The sequence below is a fragment of the Notolepis coatsorum genome (genome assembly GCF_963971535.1).
Source record: "Notolepis coatsorum genome assembly, chromosome: 4".
Classification (NCBI taxonomy): domain Eukaryota; kingdom Metazoa; phylum Chordata; class Actinopteri; order Aulopiformes; family Paralepididae; genus Notolepis; species Notolepis coatsorum.
The window spans coordinates 42,307,479-42,333,487 of NC_140168.1; the positions used below are offsets into that span (position 1 = coordinate 42,307,479).

The 26,009-nt window shown below is 42.0% G+C and overlaps 2 protein-coding genes across 3 annotated transcripts in view; both read right to left on the minus strand.

Annotated features, from left to right (window-relative positions):
* lrrc71 (leucine rich repeat containing 71) overlaps window positions 1–13,592 on the minus strand; it is a gene marked incomplete at both ends in the record, with an annotated part of 30,653 nt that extends 17,061 nt beyond the window's left edge. The window contains 2 exons of the mRNA XM_084311919.1: window positions 7,143–7,256; window positions 13,550–13,592. Coding sequence (XP_084168045.1) covers window positions 7,143–7,256; window positions 13,550–13,592 — 157 coding nt within the window. The remainder of the gene's footprint in view (window positions 1–7,142; window positions 7,257–13,549) is intronic.
* The window catches only part of ash1l (ash1 (absent, small, or homeotic)-like), a 78,202-nt gene continuing 63,546 nt past the window's right edge, over window positions 11,354–26,009 (minus strand). Inside the window, exons 22-27 of one of the 2 annotated variants that reach the window (XM_084313255.1) lie at window positions 20,690–20,780; window positions 19,754–19,892; window positions 17,646–17,818; window positions 17,088–17,254; window positions 16,208–16,652; window positions 11,354–14,200 (exon numbers count right to left, since the gene is read on the minus strand). In XM_084313255.1, coding sequence (XP_084169381.1) covers window positions 14,109–14,200; window positions 16,208–16,652; window positions 17,088–17,254; window positions 17,646–17,818; window positions 19,754–19,892; window positions 20,690–20,780 — 1,107 coding nt within the window. In that variant the 3' untranslated portion in view covers window positions 11,354–14,108. Of the gene's footprint in view, window positions 14,201–16,195; window positions 16,653–17,087; window positions 17,255–17,645; window positions 17,819–19,753; window positions 19,893–20,689; window positions 20,781–26,009 lie in introns of both variants that reach the window. The other variant, XM_084313254.1, reaches the window with a different exon arrangement.

Genomic DNA, 26,009 nt, shown 5'->3' on the forward strand with positions numbered 1-26,009 from the left:
AACCCCACATTGCTAGAAAACAATGCAAACTAATTTCAAATTAAATAGATACAACATTATTAATAAAATATGTATAAAATGTACTGATCTTATACACTAAAGCAGGAAGCCTCCCCCATTGTCTGTCTCCTGAGTTACTCTGGAACATCTTCTAGGAGCCACTTCCTAATGTTCATCTTGAAACTATACAGGTTCATGCCCTGTTTGATTGTCAAAGGCAACTCATTCCACTCCTGTGTGAGCAAATGAGCATTGTCCCATCTGTTCTACTGGAGGATGCAGGTTTGCTATGCTAAATCTGGTTATGTGGCTGTGTGACACTAGGAAAATAGTTTCTAAAATATTATGGGCCCTGTGATTGATTATTTTGTGCACCATGTTGAGCCTAAGTTAGTTCTGATGAGATGCAGAAAATGTAAGCCTAATAAAGGATCATTATGAATAGGTCAAGTGTTGTAAATGTACAAATTATAGTAAATCAAAACTAAACGTCATTCAGTGAAAGCACAAAATCAATCCCTCCGAAAAGTAAGGGCGGAAAATATTGTGTCATTGCTTGTCATTGTGTATGTGTATGTATCAATTCACTTTCAACTCAATGCATTCGGGAAGTGGATTTTCTTTCTAATTAAATGTCATTCAGTGCAGGCACAAAATGAATTTGTCAAAAGAGTAAGGACAGTCAGAGTTGGGATCAATAGACTTTCAACTCAATGCATTTGGGAAGTGGATTTTCTTTCAAATTTAAATAGTCAAAGATCTTTGGAATTAGAGGTTTGTACTATGCAATCTTATATTGATAAGTTAATGAGAATGGATGTACCATCATCAGCAACTGAACATATACATTTTTAAATGATCGAAGGTGAAGTCGGCCTAACCCTGGTTTGATAATAATCCAGTTACTGAATCTGTCTCATATTCTGAAGGGCTGCTATGTTTATAAAGGGATGTAACAAGGCATGGCAGCATTGTTGAGTTATTAGTTAAGCTCTTATCAAGCGGGCAGAAAAGTGGCAATTTTTGTACTTGAACTTGAGGACTGCATACTTTTTTTGCAAACCAAAACAACATACTTTATACTTATAGCACATGCATGAGCCTGGTCTCTTTTGAAAGATGACATTCTGAAGTTTCTGATTCCAGATAAAGAATTCACTTTTAGTGCTAAAGTAATAGAGTAACATAGGTCTGAACTTGAGTTGTAGGAAAACTTGTTACTCAAGTTTTTCTGTAGTAGTTAGTAGTCCAGAGGTAGTATTTCCCCAGAAGGTGGTATGGATTACAAATCCATACGGACCCGTAGCCTGAAGCCTTATGTAGTACATGTCCAAATTTCATAAAGATCCATTCAGAAATGAGTGATTAGGAGTGATTTTGGTAAACTGTGTACAAAAGAAAAACTGAGTTTTCTCATAGACTTCAATTCATTCGGCTGTTTTTCTCTTCCTGTTTTCGCTCGTTAGTTTTTTTTAGTTTTTTAGATTCATACATCCCCACATGGTGTTTCATTGATAAGCCACACTCATTGGCTACAACGATCCACAATCATTTTCGAGATCGGATCTAGATTGACGGAACTACTGCGCCAAGAGTCGGGAGTGGTATTTTGCGCAATACCGTGTATTTTGCACAAGCCTCAAATACCGGCATGTAACTCGAGAACCGCTGAATGGATTTTGTCGGATTTTGATATATACAAAATATGCACACCCAAGCCACTAGGGGTCGCCAAAGTGCCGGTGGGCAAATCATCCTAAAAATGTCCCGCCGGTGGGACGTTGCATGCTAAGAGGTTTTAAGGACATAATGCCAGATACTCCATATTCTGTTCAAATTCACAAATACTCTTCTGTTTAAACTAGTATGTTCAAACTGTGTAATACTGAATATGATGTATTTTCAAATTACAGCTAATACAATAGATGTGGTTGTTGTTGATGAGGACAGTACTTTTACATTTTAGTAGTAGGGTGTACTTTTGATTACAGTCTGGAAGAGGTATTTCTTACCAAGGTTTTAAAGCGGACATGTCTTGCTATTCCTTTCACTATTTGGGCAACTTTACACAATTCCTGTGAGTATATGGAACACATCTGTAAAATAAAATTCAAAAAAATTCATTGTTTTGTATTTCTAATCAAGTACTCTAAGGCTATGTGTCCACTAAAAACCTTTTTTTCAAGGCGGACCGCTTTGAAAAAAGAAGAAAAAAAAGCTCAGAGCGTTTTTCTGAGGCTCACGCCAGCCGCGGCTCCGCCCCTTCCTCGATGAGTTACATTGATGAGCGCGCTCCTTTCCCAAAAGTTGAACTAGTTTCAACTTTATGAGCTGGGAGCGCTCCGACCAAAAACGCTGCCGCCCAGAGCTCATAAAACGCGAGGCGCGTCGCTGGGAAGAGGAGCGCGCCTGTCGCTTCTCCAGCATAGAAATGAATGACAGAAAGGAGCTGACAACTCATAAAACGTCCCTGGTGGACACAAGCCCTGAAGCAGCATTTTTCCACTTCAAAATTTCAAGCTGTTTTGGGCTGGGCTCCTCCCATAAGCGCTTTGAGTGACAGTCACCCACAGTCTGCACTAGCAGACAGAGAGAGATATAGAGAGATTGAGGGGGATACTAATTAATTTCCTTTTAATATTTCCCATTACAGATGGCGACGAGGATGGGATTTTTTGTCTTTTAATATTTCCCATTACAGATGGCGACGAGAGATGTTTGTGGGATTTTTTAACTAGCGGGCCATTCTGTGGTGGGTGCGTTAGTTCGTCTCCCGGTCTCCCCCCTTCTCTCTCCTGGACTGTGGCGGTTTCGCGGATTCCGAGTCGGGACGGGCGAGGGGGTGAGGGGCGGATTTAGGATTGTAGGAGATCCAGGGCTTAGCCCAGATAGGTGCCTGTGGATTTTTTTTACTTCGACACCACAACCTTTAACTTATACCACCACCTTAAAGCGGACAAAAGGCACTATAGAACACTTAAATTCACACCCTTTAATTAATGAAGCAAACTATAATAATTTATAATAATAATAATAATACACTGTGTTTGTATAGCACCTTTCATACAAGAATTGCAGCTCAAAGTGCTTCACAGCAGTACAAAAAGACAGGCATAAAATGAGCACAACATTGGCAGATCAAGAGCAATGCATAAAGTGCAGACATAAAGCATAAAATAGATAGCAGTAAAATAGACAAAGTCAAGGTAAGACATAGAACATTAAATCACATTGTTTTTCATATTAGGATCTAAGATATATAGGGTTAACTCGCCGAACGTTGAGCGCCAGGAGCCCCGAATACCAGAGTATAGTCGTGTGGGAGCTATTAACTATTTTCACATTTATTTAATATATTTATTTGTTATGTGATTTTGTAGAATTAATTTGTTTACAGCCATATTATTTAAGTTATTATGAGTCGCAGCTAAATGCTTTTACTTTGAAGGGGTTTTGGGCAATTGGGAAGCACAGCTGGGTGTATTTAGGTAATTAGAGACAATAGCACAGTAGGCATCAGGGAAGGTATATGGTTTTTACCAGCGTCAGGAGATCATATAGTTTCAAACATAATTTTTCTGTATTCTTTGATTAACAGACAATAAATGCCACAAAACTGTCAAATGCTGTCTGGACAATGGACTTCCTGATCTGCGTGAGATTCGCTGCCCTGGTGCTTCAGTGGCTTTTTAGTTTTTATTAGTTGTTGTTGACAAATAGCCACTACAGTCGGGTTTTCATCGTTGTTTCTTTTATTCGATATTTCCATTCATAAAGACATGCCGGCAGCCTGTGTTATCACTGGGGATGGGTCTGAGATCTCAAAAGTCCAATACCACCGCCTAACACCTTGCAGCCGCTATTGCACTCCATTTGAAACTATGTGGCTTGGTGTCTGTCATTTTGGAAATGACACCAGACCACCCTGAAACTACACTCATATTGACGACGGTATAAAACGGAAATGTATGGATGGAAAAATTATCTGTTTTTTGCATCTTGACCAGAAGAAACTCAATGACAATTGACTATATTATTAGATCCATAGCTATAATATATAATATAGCTTTAGGCCTGCAAACACAGCCACGTATCCCCATGTTAAAAGGCGCTGGCCTTTCAACAGTAACAGTAAACAGCGCCATCTGGCGCTGAAAGTGTTAATATGCGTCTTTGTTTACAGTTTGATTATCACTGATACAAAGTAAAATAGTGCAGTGCAATAAAATAGTTACTAAAATATAATAAAATAATACAATAGTGCATTGCAATAAAATAGTTATCATTGTATTTTTTCGGGAGGCCAGTAAGGAATGCATTACAGTAGTCGAGTCGGCTTGAGATAAAGGCATGGATCTGGTTTTCAGCGTCCTTTTGATTTATAAATGGCCGTACTTTAGCTATGTTTCTAAGGTGGAAGAATTATGTTTTTGTCAACTTGTTGATTGTGATTTAAAGCTTAGGTCTGAGTCTACCATAACACCAAGACTTAACTCACTCAAATACAGTTAGCAGCTGGATAGACTACAGATGGAAATTAGCTTCTGCTAAATCTGGTGCAAACATATTTTCATGTAACAATGATTAATAGATTCGGGGCTTTTCAGAAAACATTCGGGGCTTGAGCCCAAGTAGCCACCCCCTAGCCCCGCCCCTGGTGAGGGGCCGCGGGGGGCATAATCCCATGGGACAATGCATTGGTAACTTGTTTCAAATGACAATATATACCCCTGTGAATATTATTGCATGGATCGGAAGACGGGCGCACGCGTGGGAGTATGCGCAACGATATTTTGACAGTGATATGCGAGTGGAGAAGCTCCTGCCCCGCGCATACACACACATTTACACACACACACTCCTGTGCGCGGTCGGGAGGTTGTGTGTAAATGCTTGTGTCCCTCTCTCTCTCTCTCCCTCTCTATCTCTCTCGCTCTCCCTCTCTATCTCTCTCTCTCCCTCTCTCTCGCTCGTTCTCTGCTGTCTCTGTCGGCACCCGCGCACGTTACCCGTTTGAGGAAGTAATTCCACTCGCTCTGTTGTTGAGCGAATTGTTGATTGTGGGCGGTGACTACAACCAGTGCCTTACTCACGTCAGCAAAACAGTCAAATCAGAATGGCTTGAGTGAGGGAGGATCTTGTGAACTCGAGACTAGACTGATGAGCCAAAATTAGAATTAGAGACACATACCCCATTGATACAAACCCCCATTGCTAGAAAACAATGATAAACACTGGAAAAGGCCATTTATAAGACAGGGGACCTTTAAAGTATCAACTGCTCAGGGATGCTATTAAACAGCTTGGGGACTAATGTAAATGACTGGTGTTTATATTTGAAAGCCTAGGTAATGTCCAAACCAAGAGCGAAGGCATTGGCAAAGTTCTGCTCTATATCACCGGCAGCATGGCTACATTAGTAGAGCTCCGGACTCATGATTGGAAGATTACATGGTTCAAGCCCTGGTCAAGGCCGCTGAGGTCCAAATTCCCAATCAGGTCTCTGCCATCAATTATTATTATTATCAAGGCCACCTAATCATCCCACCCCCTTAATTAGCTGATACTGTATCAGTCCCTGTTTCCTGAGCCATTCAGCCATTGTGTAGTGTGATGTGTGCCAGCCTGGTGCCAGTGTATGGCAGCCATTGAGCCTGCTAGCCCAAGGTTGGGTGGCAAGGAGGCCACCCAGCGCTTTGAGTGTCTAGAAAAACGCTATATAAATGTAATGATCATTCATTCATTATAAAGACTTCTCCAAAGTCCTGCATTATATTATTATAATCTGTGATAGCTAATTGTACTCAACCCATAGACTCGGACTATGAATACAAGAATACCCTGAAGACTCTAGCAGGAGCACTCATTCAAGGGTACTACGACTATGCTTGCACCTCATGGTACCAAAGCACCTCAAAGGCGCTAAAAACAAAATTACAAACATCTCAAAACAAACTGGTCAGACTACTGCTTGACCTTACTCCTAGAACCCAGTGACCTCACCCCTGCCCACTTTGACAACCTAGGATGGCTTAGAGTAGACGACAGAGTACAGCAACTTGCAATGGGCCTGGTCTACAAGATACACTACACGACCAAGGTACCCATGTACATGACTAAATACTTCCCAAAGGTCAGTGAATACCACGATCACAACACCAGAGGGAGCTCCACAAATCATGTTAAACCCAGATTCGGCTCAAACAAGGGACTAAACACGTTTCGCAATTATGCCACATCAATGTGGAACGCCCTACCCAAAGCTGTAAAGGAATGTGAATCACTACCCACTTTCAAAAACACTCTCAAAAAACACCTAAGGGAGACTGCAACTCGAAACTGGCCCCTGTAAATGTCCGAACACAACCCCCTCCAATGTACAGTAAATTACCAAGTATGGTCTTGTCAATAATCCAATGTACAGTGTTGTTTGTACAGTTGTACAGTGTCCCCCACCCACCCCTCCTACCCACCCCCCCCCCCCCCACTCCTACCCAACCCCCCCCCCCCCCCCACTCCTACCCAACCCCCCCCCACCCAACCACCTCCAATGTACAGTCCCCACCCACCCCTCCTACCCAACCCCCCCCCCCCTCCTACCCCCCCCCCCCCCCCAACCACCTTCAATGTACAGTCCCCCCCCACCCCCACCTACCCAATCCAATGTACAGTTTCTACGCCTAATGTATATACTCTTTTCTTTCTGGACTCTTTTTGTATCACAAACAGTACTGTAATTGCAAATCTGGTATGTCATAAATGTATAGATGTAGCAGTACTGTCTATCTGTATGTCATGTATGTCATATATGTTACGATGAATTGAAAATGGGGGACCCTGATGTAAACAAGACGAAAGTCTTTCTCTGGTCTGCATCCCCTTAACAATTGTATGTATTGAGCTGTACTGTACTGTACCCATTCTGCAATCTGTTAATAAAGTTTTCATTCATTCATTCATTCATGTAACTAGATATATGTTGTTTTGAGATTAAAAAAGGTTGTGCCTCTATTATTGTTTGTGTTCAAGGATTCTTGTCTAAAATGTGAACATAAATAAAGATATTGAAATGTGTATGCGTGTGTGTGTGTGTGTGTGTGTGTGTGTGTGTGTGTGTGTGTGTGTGTGTGTGTATTGTTTACCCATGTTGTCTCTAGTTGTGGGAAAGACTCTGACAGGTGGGATTTCCTTCATGTCAAGCAGAGCACACAGCTCAGGGAAGTCAATCTCCAGGTTACCTGAGCACTGGTAGTCATCTGGAGATAGAAAGTTTAAGTTTAAGTTTATTTGGATCCCCATTAGCCACAGCAGTGCTGGGGCTATTCTTCCTGGGGTCCATAACACATAAAATACAGTTACAGACGTATACACTCACAACATTTACATGTCATACAGACAATTAAAACAACAATAAAAACCCTTATACACTCATAACATTTACATGACATACAGACCATTAAAACAACAATAAAAACCCTTATACACTCACAACATTTACATGTCATACAGACAATTAAAACAACAATAAAAACCCTAATCAAATTCATAATACAAGATAAAAATATATACGCCTTATGAATTCATAATACAATACAATAATACCTACTCATAATTAATTCATAATACAATACAGCATAATATACTATTTAGCTTTTACATACATTATCTATGTTCATATCAGCCAATTATACAATATTTTAATAATATATCCCTATCAGACACATGCCTTTTCATCCATATATACCTATCTAGTAGTGACAGGTGAAGTAGTACAGGAGATGCAATGTAACGGAAAACGGATATACCTGGAGTGGATGGATACAGTCTACAAACATAAGTCTTACCAAAACTCTGAGCAGGACATGTTTCATCTATGTTCGGTCCTAGAAACAACAAAAAGGCTGGACGTTTAGCAAAAACAACTAACGTTAGCTACGGTTTTTTTTTTTTTTTTTAAACATGCTTTCAATTATGATTTTTCAAACCTGTAATTGTCGGGTTCTCTTCAACAATAACATTGTTCGTGCCTGGCTTTACTGCCTGGCTTTTAGTTCGCTTTTTGGACATCTTTGTGACAAACTGTTGCAGGGCGTCGGACCGTTACTATAGTAACTATGACCACTCCTCCCAATAGTATGCAGCTGCAGAGCCGCAGAGCCACCCACCCAATGGCTGAATTGCCAATGGCTGAATTGGAGTATTGCACTGTGCGGGCACAGCTGTGAGATCCACGCGAGGCCAGATATCTTGAATTAATGCGTTTATTTATTTCGAACATAAATAGAAAATAAATAATAATAAAAAACTAGACAATTGTGCGTGGGGAAATTGTGAAAGTGTGGGTGATGCCTGTGCACTGCCAGGAGAGGGTCTGTATTGTCTCTTTCCGCAGCAAAACGGTATAGGCAAGGCACCTTGGTTGAGAAATGCAGGCATCAATCTATGTTGTTTAGTCTATCTGTTCAGTACTGTTCAGTACTGTTTCAAGATGCACAATGAGATCTTCTGAGAGAATTGTTGAATAGATACACAAATGTTCTAGAATGTTTGATTATGACATCATACTGTGACATCACAAATGTTCTAGAATGTCTATTATGACATCGTACTGTTACATCACAAATGGTCTATTATCATACTGTGACATCACAAATGTTCTAGAATGTTCTATTATGACATCATACTGTGACATCACAACGGAACATGTTTGAATTCTATTTGAATAATATAAATACAGCGGACAAAAATCGGCGGAATAATAAAGAATAAAGAGTATATTACAGGGTGGGTGGGTGGTCACCCACACTAACAAGTAATAAACAGATTAAAAAACAAACAAGCAGGAGTAGGATGAAGTGTAAACGTATACGTATTCCTACCCCCTTCACACTCTATTATCTTATGCAACTCATATTCACTCCACAAACTGAAATATACATACATTGTTGAATGAACAGCCTGTTTTTTGAAGTTAGACTCTCCTCTAAATTGTAACCCCCCCCCCCCCCCCTCTATAACAGAATTTTTGGATCTTACCCGGGAGTGAATTGTTTCGTGCTTTAAACATGATTTGTGCAGTCTTAAATTCAGCCAGGTCCCAGAGTTTCATGGCATGTGATTTAAAAAATAGTGTCTTTGTGTGTTCCAGATATCCTACCTTATTGATAATCAAATCAAAATAAAATGTATTTGTAAGGCCCGACAACACACGTTAATGTCCCCATGGGCCGGACACGTCTTCTTTAAACAAGTCAAGAAGAAACATCACAATAAGTCAAGAACAAAACAAGAACACCATAAAGTCCAAAAAATGTAAAATAAATATATGATTCCACAGACATAACTTTGACCACAAGACTACCTGACATAGTGTCTTATGTAGTCTTATGCATAATTGCACATAGTTCATGTATAATATTGTAAAATAGCTTAGACATCGCCTACTTGCATAGAATAGTCATATGTTCGAAATAAATAAACGCATTCATTCAAGATATTGTGTGAGCAAAAGTACATCCTCTGGCCTCACGCGGATCTCACAGCTGTGCCCGCACAGTGCAATACTCCAATTCAGCCATTGGGTAGGTGGCGCTGCTGAGCGGTCCCCACAGCGCGACCGTCAGAGCGCGGCCCTGAGAGCGCCACTAGGTCTCCGGCTCTGCGGCTCTGCAGCTGCATGCTTCTCACTCCTCCCCCGAAGCACGTGAATGATTTATTACAAGACTCAAGAGGCCAGTCTGAAATAGCTTTTAAAATAACTTCACCGCTAACTAACTCTGTGTCTACTCCTTTAATTGTTAGTGATTTTTGTTTTTAATGCATTTTTATGAACAAAGAAAGGCAACCGGGTCCGTGTACAGAAATGCAATGGTTGTAGAGGTACTGAATAATGCTAAAACCCTGAGATATTCATGATATTCAAAGGTTCTGTGATGGTTCCTTCTCGTATCTGGTGTTCCTCTCTATTTCAACCGTCCAGACCATAACATAATAACATACGCCTGTTTGTATTGGGTTGGGTTTACAATTATTATGGTCCGTCATACTGTACCATTAGCATTAGCAGCACTGTAGGACTGTATTCGCATTGTTGTCTGACTCTGGTCCCGTTTGCCGAGCTGTTCGCTGTCATTGGGGACGCTGAAGTTGAGGAAAATGCACCTTTACTCCGAAAATAACAGTCCGTTCACACCACGCCACCACATACCCCCTGGCAATTTTTAGTTGGAGTCAGAGAAAGGAAACATTTATATCACATTTTCCCCACACTAAAATGTATTTAATACCACTACACCAATTGCATTTCAGATAAACATTTTGTACACGGATCCGGTCTAAAATATTGTTTTTGTGTGCATGTGGTGTTTTCTTTGGGTATGTAATTGTATTGTGTATACCGACATGCAATAATGTATTCATTATTCTATATCTGATTGTATGTAATCTTTTTCTATTACATACATCGTAATTGCAACCTTAACTCATGTTCTCTATGCTCTGACATTATTACCTGACTGTAAATCATTATTTTGTTTTCTTAAAAGAGTTAATGAGATTTGAATGTATTTTACAAGCCTAGTGGGGATAGTTACATGCAGTTGACTTCAACAGGTAGGCTATTATTTTGTGATGTGTCTACCATCTGGTATAAGATACAGCAGCAGAGTAAGCAGGTCCCCTAAATGGGTCATCCTAAAGTCCCCATAGCATAGTCAACAAAGCCATACAGTATCTGTGCATTAGCTCGGGGACTGCTTTTTAAAGTAGAAAAATTAGCGTAACCTTCATACAATCCCCTGTTGTCTGTATTTAAGAATTTGCCTATGAGCATGAACTGAGAGGTTTGTCATTTTCAGTAATGTAGATGATACATAGCCTATATAGTCTACTACACCTCTAGTTCTCCGTTTTGACTAATACAAATAAAATGCTAACCATAAAATGTTATGGGTTACTACTCAAACTCGTAATGGTGACATCTTCAAATGAATCGCTTGTTGCACTGTTTTCAACAAGTGCATGTGTGGCAAATACCACAATAAACCTGAGAATGGGTCATTTTGTTTTCAAAAGTGAAAGGTTTAGTCAGCTTTATAATATGTGGTGCATCAGGCATGGTTTCCAAGTATCCTCACGAACATGGACTTATCTGTCCTCTTCAGAGATCGATGATGGCAAAGGACCAAGTTAGGTCAAGTATTTTGTCAAAAGTTTAATTAAGATCCTAAACTCCTGAATAAATCATTAGTATTGGCGTCATTGCCCAGAGATTTGAAATGTCAAGACATTTTAGTATTCAGCTGAACTATCCCAGCAGTTCTTTTTAGTAGCAAAGCAACAATTTGTATTCACAATAATGTAGTGCTTTTTATTAAAAAACAAACGAAAGAAAAAAACAAAACAAATAGAATATAAAACAAAAAGTAAAAACCAACAGCATTTTCATGACTTTATAATCATAATTACAAACTTTTAACGAGTGGAAGAAGTTTTGACAAACTGTACACATCACAAAATGTCTGCCAGTCTGCCATTTACAATGCTTGCATCTTATTTTGTGATTGTCTAAAAATAACTAAACAAATCACGCAAAACACACAAACACAAGTACAAGCATCATACCATGACTGCTATATCACAAAACGGAACCATATCTTATTTGAAAAGAAAAGAAAGAAAATAACAACATGATATCTAGCTGACAGGCTTACTTTTGTTTCCGTCACCTTTTTGAAAATATCATAAACATTTTTATGTTGGTTTGTTTTTTTAGTGTTCAACACTTTGCAGCAAAAAACAAGGAGCATATTTCTCCTCAAAAAGTAATATTATTAACATTTATCCTTACAGCGCCAAAGCTGTAATTTCAACGTCACCGTTATGTCCTGAAGCCTTCTATGAAGTCTGTTCGACATTCTTCTCACTCATGCAGTACATAGATGAATTTCAATTTTAGGCAACAAAAAAAAACTCAGCTTATGTCGTTCAGTTAGGACAGCTATGGGGTGATTTTCTGGACAAAAACAAATCCTCTCTTCTTTTCCCTCCCAGCTTAAGTGACTTCTTTATAGTAATACAAATGGCAGAAATTACAATATTATTATAATAATCATAATACATATAGGGCTGAGTCCTGTACAATACAATAATACACAAAATCCATTATCAAGATATTGCTTTTGGAGACACTCCTCATTGTAAAGTTTGTATATATACATAACTTGGCACTGTACAACTTGTCTTCTCATCTGTCAGTTTGTCATTCTTGTCGTTTCTGTGTCAGTCCGTAGCTCGGGGACATCTTAAACTGGTCCCATCCTAGCAGAGGGTTTTTTTGTGTGGGGGGGGGGGGGGGGGGGGGTCTCATTGAATATCACATATCTCATATTCATTTGAAAACATTCTCCATGGCAACCTGGACCACATTTTGAAGGAGAGAAAAAAAAGAAAAAAAGGAAAATAGTCCCTTTCCCTCCCAACATACAGTCCCACCCCCACCCCTTACAGAATATAAGAAAATATGACCGCCACGATACATTTCATGTTAACTGTTGTTTTCCATAATTTTCTTAAAACTGTTAATTGCCATCAAGCCCTTATTTTTTTGTTTCTTTTATGAATTTTTTTAAAATATTTTTTTTTAACTTTTTTTCTTTTATGTATATCTTCAAGAAATCTGGCAGATTACAGACACACACAAAAAAGTGTGTACGCACGCGCACACACACACACACACACACACTCACGCAAGGCAGTCGGGGAGCACAGCGTTTCTAAGGCGTTAACAGTGAAAGCCAGTGTTCCGCCGCCTGATTTAGATAAGCTGGTGAATCAGGTACTTCTGAAAGAGGGGGGGGTGGGGGGCGACGCTGACTGAATCAGGTACTTCTGAAAGAGGGGGGGGTGGGGGGGGGCGAAGCTGACTGCCTCACGAAGAAAAAGAAAAAAAAACTCAAGACACTTGACTGACAAAAGCGGCACACAAAAACCTCCCAGAGGACCTCCCCTCCCGACCCCTAACTCTAAAACAAACACAAATGCCCCCGTCCTCCTCAGTTCCTAAATGAGTTGCTATGACAGGGGGGGGGGAGAAAAAATATTGTGTATACTTGTTTTTTTTTCTTTTTTCCTCAAGACTGCATTCTCCAATACTGTGAGATTATTAGTGTGTTTCCTCATTGATACATGACAGGGAGCTTGACGATATCCACCACGTACCGAAAGTGCAGTTGACTGACCTCGTTCCTGCTTCCCGCTCATCTGCAGTGTTAAATCACACTGCTCCTCCTATATTGCTCCTATATGTCTTTCCCCAAAAGTCCTGGTAGTTTTTTCTCTTCTTCTCTGGCATACATTACAGTTCGTCCTCACAGCCAAGTCCCACTAGAGGGCGCCAGTCTCCAGCATTCTCATTCCCCATTTGAAAAAACAATGGCTGCTTCCCTACAGCCATCTATTCAGTACCACTAGGTCCTCTCTCTTACTAAAAGGTAATAGCCATGGCTATGAATTAATTCGCCCGTGTCTGTATAGATAATGTTACGGATACCTCCGTTCTTCAGCATCTCCCAAATCACATCGCAGGCTGCCATTGTGTATGTTTTTGTTCAATGCATTTAAGTGCATGGGTTATGTTTCCTATGTTTATAAAATAAAAAAACAAACAAACAAACAAACAAACATGTTTTGCATCACATCACTTCAATGAGTCCGGGTCCACAGCCCCCTGAGTGCTCCTTGTGAACCCTTAAAAAAAATTAAAAAGGTTATCGCCATAGAGACAACAGCTTACAACCTTGTTTCCCCACCCAAACCTATTGTTTTGTTTAGTTTTTTTGAGTGTGAGATGACAGGTTTGGGAAAGGTACACCTGAAGGGGGTCCCAGGAGCGCTTTACGGTCCTTTCTCCGGTCGGTTCCCCAACGTGTCTCTTTGATGATGCGGTCTTTGCTTCCTCACACCTCTCTTCTCGGGTGTGTTCGGGCCCACTCCCCCCCCCCTCTCTCGGGTGTGTTCTGACCCGGCCCTCTCTCTCTCGGGTGTGTTCCGGCCCGGCCCTCTCTCTCACAAAGCCAAGGGTAATGTGCTTCCCAGGCACATAGAAAATGTTATTTTCTGCCCACAAAATCACCAAATCCAAGCGTCCGTCGACGTAGCCGCCGCCCCGCTCCCTCCTCTAGAAGATATGTAACATCGATGGCTGATAGGAGGACAGACAGAGAGAGAGGTATTTTAGAAATCAAAGACACCATAGGAATGACCACAGAATTATTTTAAAGCTGCAATAATAATAATCTAAACAAAGAAATCGCCCTAAATATATCACTTAACTCATTCTGCGCCAACCACGTAATATTACACGTTTGTTCACCAACTGTTGAGCACCAAACGCATAATATTACGTTTTTAGATAGTTTTTTCTTTTATTGGATTTTTTAATTCATTACAGGCTCACGGACCTCGGTGTTACCATAGGAAACCATTCTGAGATCCTGAGAGTGCAATACTGGCCGCATCCTGCAAGGTGGCAGTATCACCCACCCTTTGAAACCTTATTTCACACTGTGTCACATCTAATTTCGTCCGGGCGGAGAATTTAAACCAAGCCAAGTAAATCGCTTCATCCGAGCACTTCGAACCGTGTTCAGCACACTTGAGGCATATCTTGTGCCACTTCATGTCAGGGACCCGATCGACATCAATACTGGAAATCGCGATCAGACAATTGGAATATTCTTTTTAGAATAACCCCGATCAAAGGTAAGGACTATCTGACGTCAATTCCACCTTGATCCTACAATGATTTCATATCGATCCAGCCGATCAACGTATGTAGTATTCAAAACGAATGCCGTTGCTGGCGATCAAAGCATAAAAAAACGACCCCCCCCCCCCTCCTTTCATGCATTCATGATGAAACATAATACCTATTATATACCTTTGATTTGGAAATAGTAGCTTGTCCAGGCGAGCAACGCGAACGCTTTTAGCCAAATTCACATATCGCTCCATAACGCAGTTACCAGGAATTAGCCAGGATCACTCTGAAACTATACAATATTCACCACGGGATAACACGCGAACGTATGTATGAAAAAAATTATAGTAGCCATAGTATTGTCTCCATAGCTATAATATAGAATATAGATATAGCCCTGCAAACACAGCGATGCACAGTGAAAATCCCTATCTTTTAAAGCGGTGGCCAATTGAGTACAAGGATGGATAGAACGGCTGGCCATGAATGAGTTAATGATAATAATAATAATAATAATAATAATAATAATAATAATAATAATAATAATAATAATAATAATAATAATAATAATAATAATAATAATAATAATAATAATAATACTACACTTTATTTGTATAGCACATTTCATACAAGAATTGCAACTCAAAGTGCTTCACAACAGTAAAAAAGACAGGAATAAAATGTGCACAAAAGTGGCAGATCAAGAGCATTGCATAAAGTGCAGACATAACATTAGGCATAGATAATTAATTTAAATAATCTAAATTAATCTCCAAAGTTAAAGCATTAATTTTGATAGCCCTAAAAAAAACAGATTGTTTTTTCATCCGTACATTTCCGCTTTATACCGTTTTGAATATGAGTATAATTTAGGGTTGTCACAATACCAACATTTTTGTTTCGATACTATACCAATATGAATTTCGATTTCTATACTTTGATACTTTTCCTCAAAATCAGGGAAACACTCTCAGATGTCATTATTGTTCTTTATTTTAAAACACAACAATGAACAATGACAAGAATAAATAAATTAAATTAAAAGCAATGGCATTCAAAATGCTGGAGAACTTTTTTTGCACTCAAAACAGTTGCTGTACAAGGTTTCTGAACCCAGCTTTCTCAACTGTATATATATTGAAACTTGGTCCATACAGATGAACTCTGCGACTGCCCTGTTGATCCTTTGATCATCTTTGGACTAAATATGCTGCTCAAAAAAAGCGGAGGTTAGGTTGCTTCTGAGTGGGGGGAGTCACTCTGTGAGCCAAATGCAGCAGACTTCTACAGTACTGATAGGAGCTACTGTAGCACGTAACGTTAGTGATCACAACCATCGGCAATCGCAGTGAGGATCTTTATTGATTAACGTTAGCTAGCTAGCTGCAGATCCATACCCACCCGCCCCATCCCATCCATCGACCCCCGCCTCAGTACCTGCGTCCTCACCGTTCTTGCTGGGTGTTCTGTGCAGCAGGTCCAGCAGGATCTTGTTGAGACGCTCCCTCTGTGCCTCCCTCCTGCCTAGGCCCGGGTGGTGGAGCGGTGAGGAGGCGGAGGAGGAGGGGAGCTCCATCATCTCCGCTCCCCTCTCCGTCAACCCTTCCTCCAGCTCCCTGCGCTCCTCCGCCTCCGGTCCTTCGTCCTCGTCCTCCTCTTCGTCCTCATCTCCGTCCCCCAGTCGCGCCGATCTCGGGGGCCGGCCGCCCGAGGCCGGGTGTTCCTCCGAGGCCGCATCCATGTCGTCCTCTGCTCCTCTCCCGTCCTCGCTCTCCGCGGGGAAGTCGTCCCCCCGGTCGCAGGACGAGCCGTCGTCCTCGCCGCCTTTGGGTCGTTCGCTCTTCCAGGCAGAGCGTCCTCCATTCCTCTTGTAGTTGTCAGGTACATAGTGCGGCTGTAACACATGAATGGCAAAATGGTAAATGGCTGCATTTATATAGCAGCTTTTATCCAAAGTGCTTTACAATTTGTTCCTCACATTTGACCACATTTGTTAGTTCATTCAGAGGGAGATTTATCCTAACGTGTGTCAACCTCCCTCAACAGCTTTACCTAAATAGAAGCAGAAGCCGGTGAGCAGGAGAGTGAAGTGATGGATTAAGCTGTAACTTTATCTCCACTCTCAAAATAGGCTCTTAGGCTTTTATGAACCACTGACAGACCCCGACATTCCAACCCGCCCCTCGGAGACGGAGACTCTCTCTCTCTGTCTCTCTCTGTCTCTCTCTCTCTCTCTGTCTCTCTCTGTCTCTCTCTCGCTCTCTCTCTCTCTGTCTCTCTCTGTCTCTCTCTGTCTCTCTCTGTCTCTCTCTCTCTCTCTCTCTCTCACCGAAAAGTCTCTTTTGGGCGCCAGCCGCTTGGGGAAGTGGTTGAAGGCGTATGGCTTGGTACAGACAGGGTAGCGGTTACGGTGGATCTTGTAGAAGAGGTGGGCAGACTTGTCCAGCCGGTAGTCACAGATGTACACGTCCTGCTCTTTCACCCCTTTCGGCCGTCCTGATGGGAGACATACACTTGGCATTAGTCAGGCACTTGTACCGTTTAGAAATGTGTAAATTAATAATTGTGTGTGTGTGTGTGTGTGTGTGTGTGTGTGTTGTTGTTGTTGTTGTTGTTGTTCAGGGCCAGGCTATGCAGACATGTGTAGTGTGTTGTTGTTATTGTTTAGGATCAGGCTATGCAGACATGTGTAGTGTGTTGTTGTTATTGTTTAGGACCAGGCTATGCAGACGTGTGTAGTGTGTTCCCTCACCCTTGCAGTGGGTTGTGTGTGTGTGTGTGTGTGCGTGTGTATGTGTATGTGTATGTGTGTGTGCGTGCGTATGTGTATGTGTATGTGTGTGTGTATGTGTGTGTGTGTGTGTGTGTGTATAGTGGGTTCCCTCACCCTTGCAGTAGGTGTAGAGATCCAGCACGCAGCAGTTTCCCACCACGGCCTCTAGGGGGATGATCTCGTACAGCGGCATGCGGAACAGCTCGTTTTGGTAGAACCGCCGTGACGGAGAATGGTGCGTTTCGTGAGGACGGAAGTAATGGTGGCCAAAAGCAAACCTCTCCCCCCTGCAGGGAGAAGAAGGAGACGTCAGAAGCTGCTGTGGTGCAACTTTCAATGCTTTTTATAATGTGGTAAAATGCTGCATTTATATGGCGCTTTTATCCAAAGCACCTACAATTACTTTACTCACTCACACATTCACACACCGATGGCGTGGGCAACCATGCAAGGTGCCAACCTGCTCATCAGGAGCAGTTAGGGGTTAAGTGTCTTGCCCAAGGACGCTTCAACATGCTGCCTGGGAGGAGCGGGAATCGAACCGGGAACTTTCCGATTACCAGACGACTACTCTACCTCCTGAGCCACTGTCGCCCGACATAATATCCGGCTTAAAGGGTTATTCCGCTGAAACACGATTTATTTTACCCTCTTTTTTTTGTTTTGAGCACTAAAAGTGAGTTATATGCAATTGAGTGAGGTGAGGTGTTTAACTCATTGACTGCCACGTTGGGAACGGGATATGACTATGTGCTGCCAACGCATTAAACCTATGGAGTCACTCAGCTTGTTTGCAGGGCTATAACTATATATATTATAGCTATGGATGCAATACTATGGCCCATTTGGCATCGAGTATCTATCGTTCAAGATGTGAAAAAGAAAAATATTTCCATCGATACATTCCGGTTTTATACAGTGGTGAATAAGTATGGTTTTAGAGCGGTTTAGGGTAATTCCTGGGACGCTAGTAATAGGCCGCGACGCATATTATACTTAATCCATTGGCATTTCGTCCCTATACACGCTACATTTTTTTTTTAAATGCATATGATCGGTATATTATGTTCCATCATGAATGCATGAAAGGGGGGGGGGGTAATTTCTGATTAATTGATTGTCAATAACGGCATTCCTTAGTACAACAGCATACGCTGATCAGGGCAATGGCTATGAATTTATTTTTTTATATATACATATTTTTTTATATGAGGGATGGGAAAATGAATTTTCTTTGTTGTTGTTGTTGTTGTTGTTGTTGTTGTTGTTGTAGTATGGGATGCAAATGTAAAAGTGTAAAATGGATCAGTGACAACTTTTTATAGTTTTCCAGGAATAGACAAATACAATGTTTATAAAGAGTTTGGCACATTTAGTAGGTTGGTGTTGGAATTGTCTTTTTATATTAACCCTTTCTGCGCCAACAATGAGTTAACTCGTGTTAGCCCGCCAATCGTTGAGCGCCAACAACAAGTTAACTCGTTGTTATGATCGTTATTTCTTTTATTCGCTATTGCCATTCATAATTCATATATATAGGAGAAATAGCCTTATGCGTGTATTATACTATAACCGTTGCCGTTTCTTGCCTGGAACCGCTATTATCGGAAACGGATCGGAATACAGGCGTGCACGTGGGAGCGTGCGCAACAATATTTTGACAGTGATATGCGAGTGCTCCCGACTGCGGGGGAGAAGCTCCATCCCTGCGCGCGCACACATTTACACACACTTCCGCGTGGTCGGGAGGTTGTGTGTGTCCCTCTCTCTCTCTCTCCCTCTCTCTCTATCTCTCCCTCTCGTTCTCTGCTGTCTGTCGGCACCCGCGCACGTTTGAGGAAGTAATTCCACTCGCTCTGTTGTTGAGCGAATTGTTGATTGTGGGCGGTGACTACAACCAGTGCCTTATTCACATCAGCAAAACAGTAAAATCAGAATGACTTAGTTGAGTGAGGGAAGATCTTGTGAACTCGAGACTAGACTGATGAGTCAAAATGATAATTAGAGACACAGACCACACTGATATAATCCCCCATTGCTAGGAAACAATGCTAAACACTGGAAAAGGCCATTTATAAGACACAGGACCTTTAAGGAATCCCGGGCCTTGACTTTCTTTTGGTGAAAAATCAAGCACTTTAAGCACTGCAAGGACCTTGTGCGAACCCTGTTTACAGTGCAGCATGGCTGCTGTTTTCTGGACCTCCCTCGGCCCGACTTACTTCTCATTCTTCCAGAGCTTCTCAATGCGGAAGATGTCCAGCTTATCCCTGTTGACGTGAGACAGGAGGCGGTAGGACTGTCTGACTGGCTGGCCCTCTGGGGTGCGTCTGCTGTCTCTCATCAGGTACACACAGTCTCCTGTAGAGAACAGAGAAGACATCGGTAACACGGTCGAGATATCACAGACTACTCAATATTATATACGTCAACCTGATGTAAATGTGTGTTGAAAAACATCTTAAGAACAAAGCAGGGCTCGCAACTCACTTGTAGTTCCAAGGTGATTTAATAGACAAAAAAAGGCAGTAGATGCGACGTTTCGACCTTAGCTTGAGGAAGACCGGTAAGGTCGAAACGTCGCATCTACTGCTTTTCTTTGTCTATTAAATCACCTTGGAACTACAAGTGAGTTGCAAGCCCCGCTTTGTTCTTATGTATTACTGTTTTTACAGTTTGGCTCAGCACCAACAAACGGAGGATGTGCGTTATTTATTTTTTCTGATTGAAAAACATCTTGAACACTTGGGAGTACTGTAGAACCTCAGTCATCCAAACCCTTTCAGAACAAAGGTTGTTTGGAGAATGAAACATTTGGAATATATTTACATTTTGGATGAACTCTTTAAACATCTATGCACACACACTTATAAATGCCTTTAGTTACATGCATCAATAAGGACATTCCTATAACTGTGCAACATCAATGGTATAGATTTTACCATCTGCACATTTCCTTTGCTTATCCATGCCTGTTCAATAGATCGGTCAGTTCAGGGGGGAAAAATGCCTGCTGCTTCTGGCAGTACGTTCACTCGTTGAAATACACAAATCCACTTTTATTATCATACCAAGAAAATCAAATCAAGCACACCACAAGCACAGACATCTGTGTCTTTGTAAGTATCTTTTGAGGTTGGGTTTGTTTGTTTCCGTACCTTGGTGTAACAGCAGCTCATCTCTGAGCAGGCATATGTAATAGATGGAACCAGACTGGGCGTAGCTGGGCTGGGGCAGCATGGGAACCTCCTGTAGCAACCCACATACATATAAAATGGAAGGGATTAAGTAGGACTAATTTACATTTACACATTTAGTCATTTAGCTGACACTTTTATCCAAAGCAACTTACAAGTTCTGTACGACAAGTCAGCAGGAAGGGTACAACTCTTTCATCTGAGGAACATACTAGTATAGTAGGTAGTAGGGCTGTCCCCGACTAAGGATTTGGATAGTCGACTATGATTGGCCGAAATTTGCCGATAGTCGACTATTAGTCGACTATGAAATATATCTTTCTTTTTAAGATAAAAGTATTATTATTTTTTTTTTTATCATTTTATTTGGGCTGTGGGGGTGCTTAATGTCTGACGGAAGGCTTCTTGTCCTCTGCAAAAGCATGCAATTGGTCCACTGATGGATACATCTTGATATTTGTCTAGTCTAGTGTGTTCATTAGATGGGTGAAATTAGCGTTAGCCATGCTTCTAGGCCTCTTTTCTTTTGGAAAAAATGATAAAAGAAAAAAAATATATAACATTTTCTTTTTTTCTTTTGTATTCGAGAGGTTGGCAGTCGACTACGGCTCCTTTCGATCGATTAGTCGACTATTCGACTAATAGGGGTCAGCCCTAGTAGGTAGTAATATAGGCAAGGAAGATTATTTAGTGGAAAAGTGCATGATAGTAGAAGACTATGAATTTCCCCAAGGGGATCAATAAAGGAATATCTTATCGTATAAAGGTTTGTTTATTTTTTTCTTCATTTCAGATATTTCAGATGATAATTAGGAGAATGAAAATACAGATGGAAGAAGTTGTCCAGTGACTGACTCCATGAGTCGTCACAAACTTTACTGTCCTCAGTGGTAAAAAAAAAAGCTTTAACTTCCGGTTTGCGACGTTCTGGTGAGCAGCCACATGAAAGAGCTTCCGGTCAATGAATATCAAAAAAAGGAAGTAAAACAATTCAAAACTAAATAAAAAGTGAAGATTCAAGGACAAAAGAAAGAAGGAAGAATGAACACAAGGACAAATGAAAGAAAAGCAACCCCAGATGAAGTAAATACACCAATGGAAAAGACTCAACACGAGGCAATGATGCAACAGGTAGAACAAGCTAGCGGGACGCTGAATATCAGTGCAGAGAAGCTACAGGCTAACATACAAACTAGCTTACAAGCTAACATAGAGGCTAACCAGGCCGCGTGAATATTAAAGGCAACCAACTTGTGTTCGGCTTTTCTCTGATTGGCCGCGCCCCCCCGCCCAGGCAAGCGAAAATGAAATCCAAGGAGCAAGCGAGCGGCAGCGCGGGCAACCAACTTGTGTACCAACGCACTTGTGTTGGGCTGCTGTACCAACGCACTTGTGTTGGGCTGCAAATGCGCTGAATTAGAAAGCGTAACGTTATTATGTTTCGCGTTTTATTATGTTTTGCGTTTTTAACAACCAACTACCAGATTCACTCGTGTATAAACAAAGCCCATACAGTTATGAAATGCGCTGAACTAGAAAGCGTAACGTTATTATGTTTCGCGTTCCATTGATTAACACTTTGGTTGCCTAAGGTTAAATTCATGATATACCATAGATTGCCAGCGCTATTTGTCTATGGAGAAAGTCCCCTTCTTTGCAGGGCTATAACTTTTTAAATTCTATTGCTACATTGCCATTATTAGGGCCCATTCAAAGTCCTATATGTATTGTTCATTGTGTAGCAACGTTAAACTTTTTCATTCACATATTCATAGTAAAGTATGGTCTAATGTATAAGTATGTTTTCATCTCTTTCTGCAGCTTTCTCCAGAACGTGATATATAGCCCCAAATGCATTATATTGATGATGAAATACAGTTTGATGGCAATCAGCGCGATATAAAAAATTCCAACTAGACGTACTTCTAGAAGTTACTACACGTCATCTGATGTTGACCGGATGGGCGAGGGGGCGTTTATAATTCCGTGGGCAGCGTTATACCAATCATCTAATGTGGGTCAAATGTTGATAATAGCAGTTAGTATCTAAGACGGTAACGTTACACGCTGAAACTCACCCCAGTCTCCGCGCGCCGTTGGGCGATCATCGTCGAGTAGAAATTTTATCATTATGGGATATATTTTTACCCGGTCCATCTCCAGCTTGTATAATGGTATATACGTCCAAATCATGTTGTTTATCGAGTTATTGCCAATCGATCACCGTGTAGCGTGACGAGCCAGAGTCCCATGAACCATAGCGAGCGCCCGGAAGTACTACGGTCGTCATGACAACCTCTATTCAACATCCTGTTTGGCGATTGCGCCGATCGGCCACCAGATGGCGCTCCTGAACCGCCAGAGAGCTCAGTGGGTCCTGCTGGTGGATCTCAGGCCAGCGGAGGGGGAAAATGAATCCGATCGCAGATTTTTGAAATATTGATATAAGGACGCTGTACAGCGTCCCCCGGCAACTATAGCATAGCATGGCCAGCAAAGACGTGAAAAGACGTTTCATGGCAGTCAAAGTGTTAACGCCATTACCTGCTGTGCTGTAGGAAGCAGAGGTACAGTAAGTTACAGTAGGTGTAGGTTACATGTTTAATCAAAGCCCATAAAATTTTTTAGATGAATGATTGTGGATATAATATAGAAAACACATCATTATAATATTGTCAGATGGCGCAAAATACAATGGTGAGTGAGAAATATATCTCCAGTGATAAAACCCAGTGCTCTATGTCTCTATGATACACAGCGTGGATGGGCTTTCAGAGGGAGAGGCATGACTTCGCGACAGCCATATTAGACACTCACTGTACATCAGTGTGGAACTGTAACGTTATATGTTATTTCGCCCGTGGAGGCTGCTGAGCCTGAAGCGCAGCGGGGCGACGCGGTGGTTTATCCCCGGCTTCCGTGCGCCGCCCGCGGCTTGACTCGGTTCAGCTCCAGCAGCAGCGGCGGCCGTTCCTCCGTTGTAGAAGCCCTTCAATGACAGCGGCTCTCATATTTTGCGAATGCATAAACTATATCTTAAATTATGGCTATGTGTCTAATATGGCTGTCGCTTATCAATGACTTCGCGACAGCCATATTAGACACATCGCCATAATTTAAGATATAGTTTATGCATTCGCAAATATGAGAGCTCTGTCATTGAAGTGGGTGGTGGCAGCATTACTAACAGTAGCGATTTTTATTGTTTTGTCATGACCAAACATAATCCCAACATAGATAGGAGGTGTACTGTATGTCAAATGTCGGTCATGTGGTGGAAGAGTTTAGTACAGTCACACAACAGAACACCGCTGTAGTACAGTCACACAACAGAACACCGCTGGTTCGACCAGCGCTTCTGCCGTGTCTCTCTTGCCGCAAGGGCGTGTGCTAGTGGATTGATTGATTGGCCGTGTGGCCAATCAGAGAAACGCTGGACGAAAAGCTGAACACAAGTTGGTTGCCTTTAATATTCACGCAACCAGGCCAACACGCAGATTTGATTAGGAGCAATGCGGAGCATACAATGTAACACTGAAAAATCCAACGGAGGTGGCAATGAAGCGTCGGAGCGAAGTAGAAATAAAGAAAATTCAGAAAAAGAAAGGAAGCAGGTCCCAACAACGTGCAAGAGGCGGCGAGGGACACAGCGAGGAGAGGATGGAAGGTCCCGGGAGGGGAAGGAGAGAGACCTACGGCCTAGAATAATTAACACTATGATTTACAATACACACGTTATAGACAAACGATTAGAAATTTATTTTAAAAAGGGACACGCTGATTAGGAAACATATTGGGGGATAATACACGATGGACTGGTATGAAGGAACTACAGGATTACACGTGACACACAATACAAATGAACATGAGCATACGAAAGACAAATTCAGAACATTGACCGGGAGCTCTGAGGCCGTCCACAGAATGAATGTTGGACTTATATAATGCGCACTTCGCCACTAGGGGGAGCCCTCTCACTAGGAGAGCCATTACTCCTCACCCTTCCAACGGGGAACAGAGGGATACAATTGAGATCCTCTAACACAGTGGTTCCCAAACTGTGGTGCGCGCACCCCTTGTGGTGCGCGAGCGCCCTCTAGGTGGTGCGTGACATGAAAAGGCTAATGGTGGTAAATAAAAAAATAAAAATATATATATATATTTTTTTTACAATAAAATTTCATACAAATCTTAGTCAAACCTTTAGTATTATGGATATTAAACATGCTGGCAGAGTAAATGCATCCATGTTGTCATGAACATTTTAATTAAATAAAGAAATTCCCTATCCATAGTCGCCGTGGGAAGAGATAAAATTTTAAATAAAATCTGTGCACGGAGACCAGCAACAATTTTTTCTAACAGAAACCCATTGGGGGGTGCGTCAGCTAGGTCGGGAGGTGACAGGGGGTGCACGGCCAAAAAAGTTTGGGAACCGCTGCTCTAACACCATGGGAGCACCAATGTTGTCTTTTTTCTTTGAGTTATGTTAGAATCTGAGTTATGTTAGAATAGCAGTTGCTTTAAATGTGCACATGGACATTTGTGAAGGACAAGAATAAAAAATGTTGGACAATAATAGAGGCTTGGAGAATCTCCATTGGGGCTTCTCCCTAGGAGAGCTGATTCCCCTCCAAACCGCCAACGAGGGCAAAAAGTGCTAACCATATAGCTTATTTTATTTTCATTAAATTTGTTCTTATTGTGTTTTCAGTTTTATTTTGTAAGTCATGTTAGCATAAATGTATATAGTGATATCGGTGACATGGGAGGTACAGAAGTGTGAGCAGGCTGAGTTCAGTGAGGGGGAATGTCGGGGGGAGGGGCCATCGTTCCAGCGGTTCGACCCCGGGAGAGGGGGGGGCCTTGCGTGTTGTGGGATCGGTATGGGTGGGGTGGGGTTTCCTGGGGCCCTCGGCGGTCTGGTCACCGGGCCGGGGGGACACCGGGCTTGGGGTCGGGGGGCCATTGAGGCGTGGTACTTTGGCCTTCTGCGGGCCTGGGCTTGGGGTTCTCGTGGGCTGGGGGGCTGGTGGGGGCTCTGGGTGCTCGGCTCCACGCATGGTCGACCAGTGTTCTGTTTCTCGGGGAGGAGGGCGAGGTTTCTCTTATGGGGGTCAGAGCGGCTGAGCTTTGCCCAGTGGGGTCTTGTGTGTTGCGGGGTCGGTGTGCGTGGGGCGGGGCTCTCTGTGAGATGGGAGGTAGCGGGCTTGGCTCGGTGGAGGGGGGGGGGGGGGAGTCCCCTTCCCTCCCCTCTACTGGGCCTGGCCCAACTAATTCA